Consider the following 15,000-nt stretch of genomic DNA (forward strand, 5'->3'; position numbering starts at 1 on the left):
CCTGTTCATATCAACCTGTCTAATCAAAGACTCAGAGCACCTGCTCATATCAACCTGTCTAATCAAAGACTCAGAACACCTGCTCATATCAACCTGTCTAATCAAAGACTCAGAACACCTGCTCATATCAACCTGTCTAATCAAAGACTCAGAGCACCTGCTCATATCAACCTGTCTAATCAAAGACTCAGAACACCTGCTCATATCAACCTGTCTAATCAAAGACTCAGAACACCTGCTCATATCAACCTGTCTAATCAAAGACTCAGAGCACATGCTCATATCAACCTGTCTAATCAAAGACCTAGAACACCTGTTCATATCAACCTGTCTAATCAAAGACTCAGAGCACCTGCTCATATCAACCTGTCTAATCAAAGACTCAGAACACCTGCTCATATCAACCTGTCTAATCAAAGACTCAGAACACCTGCTCATATCAACCTGTCTAATCAAAAATCACACCCTGTGTGAAGGTAGCGGCGCCTTTGATACATTTTGTCATCGATATGTGTTTATAATGTGTTTATAGCCATGTGTCACGTGAAGCTTGACCAATCACTTTGTTGACGCACCTGACCAATCAGAACGTTGACGCACACGGACAAAGTCAGGTATAGAGCGGCTAGCGCCGCTAAAAACTCAGAACACCTGCTCATACAACCTGTCTAATCAGAGACTCAGAGCACCTGCTCATACAACCTGCGCTGCTTGATGTTATGTTGTATCCAACATGACAGCCATGTAAACAAACACACCATGTCATTTACAACTAAACGTTGCTCTCAAGAATGTTTTTGAAAACATTTGAAGTGAGAAATAGACGATGCAGTAACCGTTTTTTTTTCCTATTCGATCAACACTTCCTTGTTTTCCGAGGCGACCATGGAGAGGACATAGACATAGGCCTCATTGTATTGTACATGAGGGGGACATCCACAACGCGTCGATGTGACACATTGTGAGCTTGTAGATCGGCTATTTTCAAATGACCAATGTATACAGGTTTGAAGTGCCTCATCATCATCATTCGAGTGCCCTCGAGATCTGCGACACAAGCTGCTTCCACTGGTCTCTGTTGCTCATTGCCACCCCAAGTTCATTCACAGTCAGTCCTGTATCCCTACTCAGAACATCTGGAAATGTGAGTGGTCTGGTTCCTCTTGATGGGCAGGGTAGTCTCCACAGAAGAATATCTGAAATTACCTGGTCTTTTGCTCTGTGACAATGTCCAGCAAAGCGGAGTCTTCTTTTTGCCACAACAACTGAGATGGAATGGATGCCACCATAAATCTGAGCTTTAGTGGGATGTTTCCTCCATGAAAGGTTCTGGACACGCATGAGGAGTCTTGTGTATGTTCCGTCCAGACGATCCCGTAGCTCCTTATTCATTGTCTATGTTTCGGCACCATACAAAAGGATACTTTCCACACAGGCTTTGAAAAGGTTGATCTTGGTAGCTCTTGAGATGTCTGACTGCCATATTTGATGTAGCTTATTGCAAGCACTCCAGGCCTGACCTTTCCTTGTCAGGAAGTCCTTTTTGCTACTGACTACATACGATCCAAGGTACTTGAATTGCCTATCTGGCCTAGTAGTCGCTTCTTTTGCGCTTCTTTTCATAGACCTGGTTGCTTAATTCTCTCGCAACATCTGGCAACACAGACAGTGACAGGCTGACAGGTGTCTTCAAGGTGTGACTGTGAGCTTTGTTTCTCTCAAGAAGCATAACTACTGGGACACATTTAGCTCTATTCTGAACACTGAACACTGTTTGTCACACGTCCTCTGGTGACGTCAGTCTCTGTTGCAGGAGTGCAAAAGTTAATGGAACTCATTTATTTAATTGATTATAAAAAACGAATTGATAATCATGAATTTAATCCAAAATAATTGATTCATGATTGATCCCTGTTTTATGGACGTATCATTATAGGCCAAGAGTAGAATTTCTAAACCAGTGAAACTTGCCGATCTACAATCTCTGCTGTACAACAAAGTAAAGACCAGATCAGATGTAGAGTGGTATAATGTCTATGGGTTATAGATTATATTTACACATGATGAAATAATGTGTCCAGAACATTAGCTACGTCTAGTTTGTTGATCTGTGGATATTTAGAACAAAATAAGTAAGTAGGTCGGGAGTGGCTTATTGTCGGTATCAGCCGATAACACGCAGGAGTCTGTCCCTGTTACAGATCTACAAGCTCATAGTGCCGCCCTATGAGCTTGTAGATCTGCTATTTTTGAATAGCCCAAAGACATCTTTCTGTTGTGTTCTGGTTGTTGTTTTGTAGGAGTTTCTCTGAGCTGTACCAGAAAGCCATCAAAGACGTTGTGGTCTGGTTGTTGTTTTGTAGGAGTTTCTCTGAGTTGTACCAGAAAGCCATCAAAGACGCAGAGCGTAAGCCTGGGGAGGGACACTCTGGAGAGGCCTGGGTCCTAGACGAGAGGGACGAGGACGAAGAGGACGATGAGGAGGAAGATGATGATGATGAGGAGGAAGATGACCAGGAAGAAAAGCAGGTATTTAAGTCTTTTAAAAAACAATGCAAGTACTTTTCCCATCACTGCAGCATTACATTACATTACATTACATTACATTACATTACATTACACAGGGGAAATAAAGCATAAATACATAAACAGAGGTATGAAACAAGTACAAAAGGTGCAAAGTATTAGCCTGGTTCCAGACCATAGACCCCGCCCTCTCTCTGAGAGGACCGCCCCTCTTGGTCTGGTGTTGTAATGTGAACCTAGGATTTATTCTGTACAAAATGTATTGTCCAATGAGAGTGGGATGTGGGGGTGGGGATAACCTTTGATCTATTTAAGACTAAGACTAAAACTACTTGGCTCATATGTTAATAAAATAGCAGCGTTTTAGAGGGCAATATATATGTGTATACTAAAGATATAATACAATATATATGTGTATACTAAAGATATACAGTATATCTGTGTATACTAAAGATATAATACAGTATATCTGTGTATACTAAAGATATACAGTATATCTGTGTATACTAAAGTGAGTTGTGTATAAAGTCAGACTTCCCACGGTCATTACATTCCAAAATCAGTTTTCCAATAAAAGGCCTGAACAAGGTTTGGAATGAATCAAATGTTTTGGAAAATATTTGGATATACATTGATTTTGATTATTGATTTCCCAAAACATGTGTAACATGACGTGAAACACGAGCTGCGTGAGGGCAGACTCATTTATACAGGATGTATGCAGAAAAGAACAGATCTACAAGCTGACAACACGATGCACTGTGATGATACGTTGTGTTACGCCCCGGCCTAGGGGAACCGAGACATAACATATGGTGTGGAAGACCGCCCTTCCCAACTCCCAAGAACCGCCGTCCAAACAGTTTACTTTTTCGATCTTTTCTTTTTATTCTCCAAAGGGGTTTACAAACTCTATTCAGGGGCGGAGGAATAGATACAACAAAACAAAACTAGAACACAAACTTCTTACCTACCCACGACAGAAAGCAAAATACAAATACTAACCTCCCTATCAGAAAACAAAGCTCAAACAAATAATAATAATAATTCCCCCCCCCCCTTCTTAGCTGAGAACAGATCACAAGATGATGATATAACCGGCCAAGGCCGAGTTAGGATCGAGCTGTAAGCATCTAGATCTATAGTTTAGATAAAGTGTTTGCAGAGATCAAGTACTACATATCTGTTTGGCTTCACATGCACAAAATGGCTACTACTACAGAACACAGAGGAAGGACGGACGGGTTAGCTTGTAGATCTGTTATTTTTGTCACGTGACACCTTCACTGGAGTCTTTGGAGCGTAGCACAGTGTGAAGAGCCTCATTATTGCGCTGTATGATTAGAAAAGTATTAAAAATGCATCGTTAAAAATGTGTGTGAACCCTTTAAAGTGCAGTATTTTATACACTGTGGGACACTGATCAAGGCCAAGACACAGATAGGCAGGGTACAAACCCAATTAAGGGTATTTATTCAGTAATCAGCTGCACAGAGCATTGTTCATATGGTTTAAATCATAAGGTAAGTTTCTTTAACACAGGTTCTTCCCGGGTTCGGGGTTTTACATTACATTACATTACATTACATTACATTACATTACATTACATTACATTACAGTCATTAAGCAGACGCTTTTATCCAAAGCGACTTACAATAAGTGCATTCAACATAGGTAGGGAACGAAACTACTAATCACCAGAAGTCCTAAGTGCATTTCCTGCAAAAACAAGCAACCAAGATTATACCTAGCGCCAAGGTAAAAGTGCAATATATCAGCTACCTACTTTCTTAAACAGATGAGACAAAATAGCAAAATCAAATGAGCAGGAGCTAATACAAAAAGTGTATCGACTAAACAAGATCCAATTAAACAGTACAACAATAAAACAAGAGTTCGTACAACTAGTTAACATCAAGTAAGCCAGACAAAGAGGAAGGGTAGTGTTTCCTGAAGAGGTGGGTTTTCAGCCTGCGGTGAAAGATGGGCAGTGACTCTGGGTTTCCATGCATCACATTTCTGGTATGTTTTTACATCGTTCCACAGGTTGCCTATAAAGTAAAAGAGACAGACTTTTAGTTCTACATTTCACTAGCAATTGCAATTGTTGAGGGAAACAGTGGAGTATTCGCTTACCGCCTGAGCACCCGTCCGTTCACCAGGAGAGCCAGTGGAGACTGAGACAGAGTGGCTGCGTCTTGTAGTTTAGGCGCCACACCTAGCCGGTCCTCGCAGGTGCGCTGAGTTGAGGTTGATTCATGATCAAGATTGGTAGGAACCGCCAGTGGCGTGCACAGACATTTTGAGGGGCAGGTGCTCAAGTAAATTATACTTTTTTTTTGTTTACTTGGTCTGCTCTTTTTTCCCTCTACACCTATACCTCTTTGCCAAAAATAGCCGATCTGCAAGCCCACAACGCCTCGCAGCGCGAGGCGTTGTGAGCTTGTAGATCTGCTATTTTTGGCTAAAGTTCTCCTCAGAAAAGGGATGCTAGGTTTCGAGTGGTTATGGTAAAAAGAAAAATCATATCACATAAAGATTTGGCGGACCCCCTGTAGTAACTCTGAGGACCCCCTAGGGGTCCCGGACCCCCTGTTGAAGACCCCTGCTGACCCCAGGCTTTCCCTTTAAAGTGACAGAGCACTAGATCACAATACACATTTGATGTCTGGGCAAGTGGAAGCATCATTAAAATATCTTCTCTTCTCTTTAGACGCCGAGGCCGGACGCAGGCGACCAGGTGGACGTGGTGGGCGGGGCTCGGCCGGAGGGGGACGGCGGCTCTCTGCTGGCGCCGCCCACCCTGCCGTTGCTACGGGCGACCTCCCTGCAGGACCACCCCCCTGACCCCGCCCAGGACTGTAACCCCGCCCACATGACACGCAGCTGTTCCCTGGAGAGACAGCAGCACCCCTTCAGCCAATCATATGACACGCATGTAGAGTATGTAAAACACCCCTTCAGCCAATCATATGACACGCATGTAGAGTATGTAAAACACCCCTTCAGCCAATCATATGACACGCATGTAGAGTATGTAAAACACCCCTTCAGCCAATCATATGACACACATGTAGAGTATGTAAAACACCCCTTCAGCCAATCATATGACACACATGTAGAGTATGTAAAACACCCCTTCAGCCAATCATATGACACACATGTAGAGTATGTAAAACACCCCTTCAGCCAATCATATGACACACATGTAGAGTATGTAAAACACCCCTTCAGCCAATCATATGACACACATGTAGAGTATGTAAAACACCCCTTCACCCCCCCTTCCTTTAAGGAATGTCTTCCTTTAAGGAAAGACACAATCATTTCACACTTGTATATCTGGGACTTACTGTAGAACAAACAGTATAGAATGCACACTGTAAGATGTTTAGCTGCAGAATCCTCCTGAAGATAATGTTTGACTCTGGATTACACTCTAATGCTCTCTCTCTCTCTCTCTCTCTCTCTCTCTCTCTCTCTCTCTCTCTCTCTCTCTCTCTCTCTCTCTCTCTCTCATAGACATGTATATGATAACGTTGGGGTGAAGGTGAAGGAACATGTTGTTAATGTCTCTCTCTCTCTCTCTCTCTCTCTCTCATAGACATGTGTATGATAACGTTGGGGTGAAGGTGAAGGAACATGTTGTTAATGTCTCTCTCTCTCTCTCTCTTATAGACATGTATATGATAACGTTGGGGTGAAGGTGAAGGAACACATCTATGAGAACACGGGGGAGCTCAGAGACGCGACCCCTGACCTCATCCTGGCCGTCAAACCCAAGCTGCCCCTGGACGACCAACAGGTGACGCCCACATTTACATTTAAAAGAGGCGTTACTATATGCAACAGACACATGTTACTACGCAACATGACACATCATGTTACTACGCAACATGCCACATCATGTTACTACGCAACATGCCACATCATGTTACTACGCAACATGCCACATCATGTTACTACGCAACATGACACATCATGTTACTACGCAACATGACACGTCATGTTACTACGCAACATGACGCGTCATGTTACTACGCAACATGCCACATCATGTTACTACGCAACATGACACGTCATGTTACTACGCAACATGCCACATCATGTTACTACGCAACATGACACGTCATGTTACTACGCAACATGCCACATCATGTTACTACGCAACATGACACGTCATGTTACTACGCAACATGCCGCGTCATGTTACTACGCAACATGACGCGTCATGTTACTACGCAACATGACGCGTCATGTTACTACGCAACATGGCGCGTCATGTTACTACGCAACATGACGCGTCATGTTACTACGCAACATGACGCGTCATGTTACTACGCAACATGACGCGTCATGTTACTACGCAACATGACGCGTCATGTTACTACGCAACATGACGCGTCATGTTTCTACGCAACATGACGCGTCATGTTACTACGCAACATGACGCGTCATGTTACTACGCAACATGACGCGTCATGTTTCTACGCAACATGACGCGTCATGTTACTACGCAACATGACGCGTCATGTTTCTACGCAACATGACGCGTCATGTTACTACGCAACATGACGCGTCATGTTGCGTAGTAACATGAGACACATCATGTTACTACGCAACATGACGCGTCGTGTTACTACGTGCCTAAATGCCTAAAACTAACCTTAATGCTAAATACAATAATTTGCGACGCATTTTAGACGAGGTAAAGAAATGACGTCGGGATGGGACTTGGATCTCATCCTGTCGGGACTGAGAGTCTAACGCTTATCTTTTGCGCGCCACCAAGTCGCCCGGTATCTCAGGGTTTGGGGGGTTATTTAAGGTATCTCAGGGTTTGGGGGGTTATTTAAGGTATCTCAGGGTTATTTCTCTCTCTCTCTCTCCCTTTATAACTCCATGTCTCTCTCTCTTGTAGTCGTTGTTAACAGACTTGGAGGAGGACCATGCCTCTGCCAGTGACTCGTCCTCAAGGCGTTCGTGTCTGGACCGAGCGGAGAGGAACTCCAGAGCTCTGAGCCTCCACAACTCTATCACTAAGAGTATGTATTTATACTCTATTACATTATATATACTACCACAACTCTATCACTAAGAGTATGTATTTATACTCTATTACATTATATATACTACCACAACTCTATCACTAAGAGTATGTATTTATACTCTATTACATTATATATACTACCACAGCTCTATCACTAAAAGTATGTATTTGGAACCCTAAATAATCTCTGACTCACATTTTGAGCTCCTAAAATGCCACTTAATCCACTTATAGTTCCTCTCCTACGTTCCTTTCCTTTGTCTCCTCTAGAAGCCCACCTCCTCGTTATCCCTCCCTCAGCCCTCCCTCCCTGTTGTTTTTATTATTTTTAACATCCTTTAAGAGTAAGACAGATTTGTAAATTGTCGTACAATGGTGTCACATGGCCAAAACAGCAGATCTACAAGCTCCCAACGTGGTGAGCTTGTAGATCTGCTGTTTTCTGGACACGTGGTACGACAGTGTTTTCTCTTCCTTTGTGTCCCTCATGTTTCATCTGCTCTGCCCCCCCCCCCCCCCCCCCCATACCCCACTGCATGTTGGGATAAAGAGGAGACAGATGGGAGGTGGGAGGGAGGGGAGATTAGGAACCCCCCCCCAAAAAAAATAAAGGGGCTTCTCACTTAACACCATCTGCTCTCTCTCTCTCTCTCTCTCTCTCTCTCTCTCTCTCTCTCTCTCTCTCTCTCTCTCTCTCTCTCTCTCTCTCGTTGTGAGCTTGTAAATCGTTGTTTTCACAATATTTGTGGAACCGAGTCAAACTAAATGTAATGCCTCAACTCCTACGGTCCCCAGTGCAAATATGATTATTTTGGGGGGTCCCCAGTGCAAATATGATTATTTTGGGGGGTCCCCAGTTCAAATATGATTATTTTGGGGGGTCCCCAGTTCAAGTATGATTATTTATGATTATTTTGGGGGGGTCCCCAGTTCAAGTATGATTATTTATGATTATTTTGGGGGGTCATCACAGCCTGAAAAGGTTGAGCCTTACACTTCATCACTGAGACAGGCTGGTATATTAAGACAACAGCACCACCCTGTGGAGGCTCTTTGTCATGGTTTAAACAGCTGGAACCCCATTGTGTCAGTGCATGCTACATGCTACATGCTACATGATACATGATACATGCTACATGTGATTGATTGATGTACTTTATTTAGTAAGACATGAGAACAGTACATGACAGTACATAACAGTACAAACTCACAATACAAGGTCTACTAAACTGGATAGCTCAGTTAAGCACTAAGCTTGTTTAAGATGAGATCCCCATGTACACAAATCATGATGACATAAGAGACAGACAGATATACACACTACTATACAGAATGTCATACAATCAGTTTACAGGTTACTGGTATGAAGAGTGAAAAATATGTACAAAATAAGAAAGAGAGAGGGGGGGGTAGGGGGTAGGTTAGGACTTGGGCAGGGGCCATTTTTGAATTGCAGCCTCCTGAAGGTGTATCTTTTGGGCAGTTTTAGGGTTTTACACTCCTGTACTCCTTTTGGTAGGGCATTCCACATTTTTGATGAATAGCATGAGAACGAGTTCATACCCTTTGTTGAGCCAAATCTGGGTTGAACATGATTTGTGGAGCTGCCTCTGGTGTTATGATCATGGACATCATTAACATTTTTGGAAGTATTTTGACAAATACAGGGGGATCCCAATGGGGGTAATGTCTGCATTCCGACATCTCACTACTCCGACTAGTGGCTTCCGCGTGCGGTTAGGGTTAGGGTTAGGTATAGGGTTAGTTAACGTCGGAAAGGCGACATGTAACCATCCCAATGTTGTGGTGTATCTTGAAGACCAGGCCCATAGCAAGTTGCTGTACTCTGTCCTCAACCCTAAGCCATCCAATAAACTCCTACATTCTGTAGTGTGTGAAATACATATAACAACTACACCTACTGTAATACATTATTATAATCATTTAATTTTCATTTAACCTTTATTCAAACTGTAATTCCCTTAACCACTCAAGTCCTATTTTACACTTAAAATAGGCCGTCTAAATCTGCACATTTTGAAAATTGTTGCGTGTGTGTGTGTGTGTGTGTGTGTGTGTGTGTGTGTGTGTGTGTGTGTGTGTGTGTGTGTGTGTGTGTGTGCGCTTGCACATGATAGAATAGAGCAGGTTGAAAAACGAATCCATTCTTCTGATTAGTTGAACATTCTGGGTTCTTTCTGGTATAAAACACTGTGTTTGTGCCATCATATAGATTTACATTTGATATTGTTTTTACTTTGTTGAAACTTGAGTTCTTATATTAGATAGAAAGACAGACAGACAGACAGACAGACAGACAGACAGACAGACAGACAGATTATCCTCATATCATTTTAATTCACCACCACTCACGATGTTATTTGATAATATCAAATATGAATGAATAATATATTTGATAATATCAAATAACATGTCTCTAAATTGTAATCATACATACCTATCACTATTCTTATCACTATAGGATCATAGGTAAACTATGAACCTAGCATCAGTCTAAACAATATAATCTCAAAATTACATTCTTACCATTCTGGTCAAGAAAACAAACCTGACAAACAAACCCAGATCAGTAATGTTTGCTGTGATCTTGTGTCTAGTCCTGTTACAGACAGTAATGTGATCTTACAGACCAGTAATGTGATCTTGTTGTATCCAGTCCTGTCACAAACCAGTAATGTGATCTTACAGACCAGTAATGTGATATTACAGACTAGGGTTGTCCGATATTGGCTTTTTTACCGATAACCGATATACCGATATTGTCCAACTCTTAATTACCGATACCGATATCAACCGATACCGATATATGCGGGGATTATTGTGATTAGGGTAAGCTCAAATTTCATATCACACACACCATATACAGTAAGAACTCCTGTAACTTATTAATAAAGCAAAAAAAAAAAAAAAAAAAAAATCAAAAACCGATACCGATATTTTCCCGATATCGATTTTTATGCTAATATCGGCCGATAATATCGGGAGGCCGATAATATCGGACATCCCTATTACAGACCAGTAATGTGATCTTACAGACCAGTAATGTGATATTACAGACCAGTAATGTGATATTACAGACCAGTAATGTGATCTTACAGACCAGTAATGTGATCTTACAGACCAGTAATGTGATCTTACAGACCAGTAATGTGATATTACAGACCAGTAATGTGATATTACAGACCAGTAATGTGATATTACAGACCAGTAATGTGATCTTGTTGTATCCAGTCCTGTCACAAACCAGTAATGTGATATTACAGACCAGTAATGTGATCTTGTTGTGTGATCCAGTCCTGTCAGAGACCACAGAATCTACTGAGGAGGAGTGGCAGTCCATCGCTGACCTGGCTACAGCCTGCAGGAGCATCCTGGAGGCTCTGTCCAGAGAAGGTAGAGAAACCTCCTCCCATACACATCTTAAACATCTTAAATCACTAAATTGGATGAGATCTTACTTGGAGGGTAGAGAACAAGTGGTTGACATCAACGGAACATGTCCTCATCCCTCCCGGTGAGCTGCGGGGTTCCTCAAGGCAGCATTCTAGGGCTGTTACTGTTCCTTCTATACATTAACGACATGAATGCTGCCAAACTGTTCCTGTTCGCTGATGACTCGGCACTCCTGATCTCGGGTGAGGACAAGTTGCAAGTTGAGGAAGCTCTCAGCTCTGAACTCTCAAAAATCCGTACCTGGCTTACCGATAACAAACTGTCACTACACCTTGGGAAAACTGAATCCATCCTATTTGGGACCAAACATTCCCTCAGTAAAATGAAGGTAAATGACTTCAAGGTCAAAGTCGATGATACAATCATCACTAGCAAAGAAGAGATTACCTATTTGGGATGTATTCTTGACAAATACCTGACAGGTGAAAGCATGGCAACAAAGGTGGTCAAAGGAGTAAACCAGAGAACCAGATTTATGGGCAGAGTTTCCTCTTTTGTCAACCCTCAGGCCCTCAGGACCCTCTCAGGGGCTCTGATTCAGACCCTTTTTGACTATGCTTGCTCCTCTTGGTACTCCAACACCTCAGTGTCACTGAAGACTAAGCTTCAAACCTCCCAAAACAAACTGATTCGACTACTTCTCGGACTGGGGCCCATGACCCACCTCTCTCCCACTCACTTTGCCAGCCTAGGCTGGCTCAGGGTGGAAGACAGGGTTATACAATTAAAAATGGGACTGGTCTTCAAAATTGTAAATGCAGATTTGCCCGAAATGCCCCCTATACCCGCATATCTGTATAAATACCTCGAAAAAGTTAGTGACACCGACAGTCACGAAACTAGAGGGAGCTTAAACAACAATCTGGTACCACCCACCCATAAAACAAACATGGGCAAATTCTCCTTCTACAGCACAGCCACCAAGGTATGGAATAGTCTAACCCCATCCCTCAAAAAATGCAGTTTGCTGGGCTCATTCAAAACAGCCCTAAAAACTCATCTTTCTGGAGGCGCTAGTACGCCTCCAGAAAGCTAGTACCAAAGCTAGTAACTGGTACTACCAGGAGCTAGTACCAGTTTCCCTGTAGACAGACGACCCCTCCCCTCCCCTTTATTTTGTATATACTTTTTATTTTTTTCATGCTTTTTTTGTACATAGTGATATTTTTTTTCCTCTGTATTTTTATGTTGATTTTTGAACTGTTTGGTTGCTACCATATATGTCTATGAAATTAATTCAAGGACCCCAACGGAAACATGTCCGCAAGGACTTTTTTGGCCGAACCTTTTAGACAAAAGTATTATAATGTAACTGTGTTGTTTTACATTATTTTGCCTTATAAAGATTTCAATCAATCAATCAATCAAACACTGTTACTTTAGACCTCAGGAGTCTGTCCCCAGTAGGTAGAGAACATCACAGTCTGCACACTGTGGCTTTAAGGGCTCCCAGTCAAAGATTCATTTATTCTAACTTTAACTTAAAGACTTTTCACAACATTTTAATTCAACAGTGTTGAGTGACACTTTTATTTTTTTAGAACAATGTAAAGTGACAGCGTGTGACATCAGTCTAAAAAGAGTCTTATTGCTTATTATTCACCGTTCTTTGTGTGTTTCTGACCATATAGTCGTTTGAAGCGATAAAGCAGTAACGACTGGGAAATGTGTGTGTGTGTGTGTGTGTGTGTGTGTGTGTGTGTGTGCGCGTGTGCGTGTGCGCGTGCGCGTGCGTGTGTTTGTGTGTGTGTGTGTGTGTGTGTGTGTGTGTGTGTGTGTGTGTGTGTGTGTGTGTGTGTGTGTGTGTGTGTGTGTGTGTGTCACAGACCGCAAAGCAGACGGTTCTCAGGGAGACCAGACAGACGGCAAGCTAAGAGACTCCAAAGACAGGTGGGTGAACACATTAAAGACCCTAACTCTACCCCTAACACCTACAACCCTAACCCTAACACAGGGGTCTTCAACAGGGGGTCCGGGACCCCTAGGGGGTCCGCCAAACCTTTGTGATATGATTCTTTTTTTTACCTTAACCACTTGAACTCTAGCATCCCTTTTATGTGGAGAACTTTAGCCAAAATTGTGAGCTTGTAGATCTGCTATTTTTGGTAAAGAGGTATAGGTGTAGAGGGAAAAAAGGGCAGACCAAGTAAACAAAAAAAGTTAAATCTGAAACACAATTTTATACAATATAGAGGGGGTCCCTGCTTCATCTCTATGCTAGGGGGAAAACGTTGAAGACCCCTGCCCTAACACACTAAAGACCCAACCCTACCCCTACCCCTAACACATACAATAAAAGACAGGTGGGTGAACACATTTTCCCACGATAAAAAATAATAATAGCAGATCTACAAGCTCATAGCTATTGAGCTTGTAGAAGCATGAGCTTGTAGATCTGCTATTTTTGAATAGCCAAATACATCTTAAAGTGACACAGGTGCATTGCCGGTCTTCATGGATTAAGGAATGTTTTAGACCACGGTTCCACAGCTGTGTTCCTGTGTGTTTGTTAATGCATTAATGAATGTTTTAGACTACGGTTCCACAGCTGTGTTCCTGTTAATGCATAAAGGAATGTTTTAGACCACGGTTCCACAGCTGTGTTCTGTGTGTTTGTTTGTTAATGCATAAGGAATGTTTTAGACCACGGTTCCTCAGCTGTGTTCTGTGTGTTTGTTAATGCATAAGGAATGTTTTAGACCACGGTTCCACAGCTGTGTTCCTGTGTGTTTGTTAATGGATAAAGGAATGTTTTAGACTACGGTTCCACAGCTGTGTTCCTGTGTGTTTGTTAATGGATAAAGGAATGTTTTAGACCACGGTTCCACAGCTGTGTTCTGTGTGTTTGTTAATGCATAAGGAATGTTTTAGACCACGGTTCCACAGCTGTGTTCCTGTGTGTTTGTTAATGGATAAAGGAATGTTTTAGACCACGGTTCCACAGCTGTGTTCCTGTGTGTTTGTTAATGGATAAAGGAATGTTTTAGACCACGGTTCCACAGCTGTGTTCCTGTGTGTTTGTTAATGGATAAAGGAATGTTTTAGACCACGGTTCCACAGCTGTGTTCCTGTGTGTTTGTTAATGGATAAAGGAATGTTTTAGACCACGGTTCCACAGCTGTGTTCCTGTGTGTTTGTTAATGGATAAAGGAATGTTTTAGACCACGGTTCCACAGCTGTGTTCTGTGTGTTTGTTAATGGATAAAGGAATGTTTTAGACCATGGTTCCACAGCTGTGTTCTGTGTGTTTGTTAATGGATAAAGGAATGTTTTAGACCACGGTTCCACAGCTGTGTTCCTGTGTGTTGCAGTGACTCTCCTGGCCACTTGGAGGAGAAGGTGTCGGCGCTAGAGGCCATGCTGAAGAGGCTGCAGGACGACTTACAGAAGGTACGCGGTTGAAAGGTGGACCGCACTGTCTCAGGTGCAGTTCCAAAACATTTTCATTTCTATTCATTTAACCTTTTTTTAATCCCACAATAACTTCAGCTGTTTCATAGCTGTTTCATAGCAACATTGAAGAACATTTAGCATATAGCTACAGATTCATTAACATTAACATTTAGCATATAGCTACAGATTCATTAACATTTAGCATATAGCTACAGATTCATTAACATTAACATTTAGCATATTACAGATTCATTAACATTTAGCATATAGCTACAGATTCATTAACATTTAGCATATAGCTTCAGATTCATTGCACATTGTATAAATGCCTCATGCAAGAAATGTATTGATCCACAGTCTGTCTGGAATGTACTATGAATAGACTGTGTATACACAATCCTTTGAAAATAGCAGATCTACAGTTAGTTTAATGATGAGTAGTATTGTTATGGTGTAGTTTAATGATGAGTAGTATTGTTATGGTGTAGTTCATGCAGTAGTTTAATGATGAGTAGTATTGTTATGGTGTAGTTCATGCAGTAGTTTAATGATGAGTA

General features: G+C 42.0%; 1 protein-coding gene across 6 annotated transcripts in view; it reads left to right on the plus strand.

The window, feature by feature from the left end:
• The window catches only part of sipa1 (signal-induced proliferation-associated 1), a 64,762-nt gene that overhangs the window by 45,956 nt on the left and 3,806 nt on the right, over window positions 1–15,000 (plus strand). For 5 of the 6 annotated variants that reach the window (XM_084073252.1, XM_084073253.1, XM_084073251.1 and 2 more), the window contains 7 exons: window positions 2,364–2,529; window positions 5,240–5,469; window positions 6,205–6,331; window positions 7,448–7,571; window positions 10,892–10,990; window positions 12,877–12,940; window positions 14,362–14,440. In XM_084073252.1, the coding sequence (XP_083929378.1) occupies window positions 2,364–2,529; window positions 5,240–5,469; window positions 6,205–6,331; window positions 7,448–7,571; window positions 10,892–10,990; window positions 12,877–12,940; window positions 14,362–14,440 (889 nt within the window). Of the gene's footprint in view, window positions 1–2,363; window positions 2,530–5,239; window positions 5,470–6,204; window positions 6,332–7,447; window positions 7,572–10,891; window positions 10,991–12,876; window positions 12,941–14,361; window positions 14,475–15,000 lie in introns of all 6 variants that reach the window. The other variant, XM_084073255.1, reaches the window with a different exon arrangement.

Source organism: Gymnoscopelus microlampas (genome assembly GCF_963454915.1).
Source record: "Gymnoscopelus microlampas genome assembly, chromosome: 12".
In the NCBI taxonomy this organism is placed as follows: Eukaryota; Metazoa; Chordata; class Actinopteri; order Myctophiformes; family Myctophidae; genus Gymnoscopelus; species Gymnoscopelus microlampas.